Raw genomic sequence first — 2,024 nt, forward strand, 5'->3', positions numbered from 1 at the left:
CTATACAGAGAAACCCTGTCTAAAAAACAAACAACACAACAACAAAAACAACAAAAACAAAAAACAAACGCATATGCTCCCACTTTACCCATGGAGCCATTTCCTCAGCCCCATTGCTTTTATCAAGTGTTCAATTACAAGTACTATGAAATAATGGTCCCATCACCTAAAACTAGAGCTAAGATATACAGTCTTTAAGATCCCCTGCTGAATCTAGCAATTAAACTGAAAGGAGGGAGCTAGAAAGATGGCTCAAAAGACTTAAGAACCCTTGGTCCAAAACCATGAGGACTAGAGTTTGGATCCCAGCAACTATTTAACAAACCAGGCGTTCCTACCAAGTGTTTATTGGCAACTCCAAAGCAGGGCAGAGATAGGCTCGCTGGGGTTCCAGACTAGCTGAGACACAAGCCCCAGCTTCAGGAATAGATCCTGCCTTACAGGGACAGGTAGAGACTGACTGAGAAGAATTCCTGGTACTCTTCTGGTTTTCAAATGCTTGCACAGGTGTGTACATACACACACACACAGACACGCACACATATGATAAATCTTTTAAAATATTAAGTAACATACTTACTAATACAGTTTACGTTGAAGATCATCTCCGATAAGTTTCCGGTTGTACCCCGTGTTTAAAAGTCTGTGTACTTGGTAAGCAAGCTCTAAATCTCTGAGAGATGAACACTGAAAATTTGCAAACAGTATTAGTCAGACATTCAGGGTAAAAAAAAAAGTTATTTTTTTGTATAAATACTTAGCACTAGATTCAATTTATTGATAGCAAAAAAAAAAAAAAAAATTGAGAAGGAATTGGGTAAAAATAAACCCTAGGTTTATGAAATTCAAGACAAAGTTTTATATTAGCAGTTCTACCACTGTACTATCAAAATCACCACGAGACAGCTTCAAGTACCAGCACTGAAATGCCACCGATCACCTCTCCTGCAAAATACAGCAAAGAGGCTGCGTCTGCGTGGCCACCTCAGAGGAAAAGCCTAGAGGACAGACACCAACTGGACTGCCACACAATTAACAGGATGTTCTCTACACATCCTGAAAACATGAAATTTCTCCTGTGATGATAAAATGAAAACAAACATAACAATCTATCTCCATCACGTTACAAAGCTAATGAGAAAAATATTCTGAAAACTTAATCAAAACAGGCATTAAAAAAGGTAACACTGTTTGTTATTACACTGAGATAGGATATAGATTGTAGAGAAAACAGGAGAGTAGAAGCAAAAACAGGAACAGAGGAGACACACAGAAGCCCACAGTTACAGACAAAACAAACAGAGAGGAAACCTTAGAGCAGGGATAACAAAGAAATACAGTGGTACTCACCACACCCATGGCCAACTGAAAAAATTTATCTGAAAACCAAAGTTCACAAGAGGTTTTGTTGGTGTGGATGTAACATTATTTTCCCATCAATAACATTAATACGTTATAGATACCCTTGGCTCTTTCAGAATGTTCAATCCAAATATTGTTACTCAGTTAAATAAACATAGCTCAAAACATAAGGCCTCTAATACAATTCACGAGCTGGGGGAAAGCACAAGCAACTTCTGTACCTACCATCATCAAGGTCCTGTGGAGAAAATGTTCTTCCCTCTAATTCATTCATGATATCATAGATGATGAGGGATGGCATTTTCATAGAGCTAAACCCTGCAAAAAAGCAAGGCAAATGGGTTTTTATCAGGAGTCCACTACTGTAAGGACTACCAACTTTAGAGACTGAAGTTATAAACACCTCTGATCTGTTGCCTCCATCTTTAGCCTAAGACCTGGCAGAAAGCTGGGCAGTTACAAAGCCTTGCTATGCCCAAAGCCCATCCATCCACTATCTTTGGGCTCCATTTAGACTTTACCCTTACCATCTCTCTCTTTTTTTTTTTTTTTTTAAAGATTTATTTATTTATTATATGTATGTATACTGTAGCTGTCTTCAGACACTCCAGAAGAGGGCGTCAGATCTTGTTACGGATGGTTGTGAGCCACCATGTGGTTGC

The 2,024-nt window shown here is 38.6% G+C and overlaps 1 protein-coding gene across 2 annotated transcripts in view; it reads right to left on the reverse strand.

Moving 5' to 3' along the window:
• Positions 1-2,024, reverse strand: part of Ptcd3 (pentatricopeptide repeat domain 3) — a 30,027-nt gene that overhangs the window by 7,958 nt on the left and 20,045 nt on the right. For both annotated transcript variants that reach the window (XM_029535030.1, XM_021190709.2), the window contains 3 exons: positions 1,588-1,680; positions 1,351-1,379; positions 581-687 (listed from right to left, as the gene is read on the reverse strand). In XM_029535030.1, the coding sequence (XP_029390890.1) occupies positions 581-687; positions 1,351-1,379; positions 1,588-1,680 (229 nt within the window). The remainder of the gene's footprint in view (positions 1-580; positions 688-1,350; positions 1,380-1,587; positions 1,681-2,024) is intronic.

The sequence above is a fragment of the Mus pahari genome, chromosome 2, assembly GCF_900095145.1.
Source record: "Mus pahari chromosome 2, PAHARI_EIJ_v1.1, whole genome shotgun sequence".
Classification (NCBI taxonomy): Eukaryota; Metazoa; Chordata; class Mammalia; order Rodentia; family Muridae; genus Mus; species Mus pahari.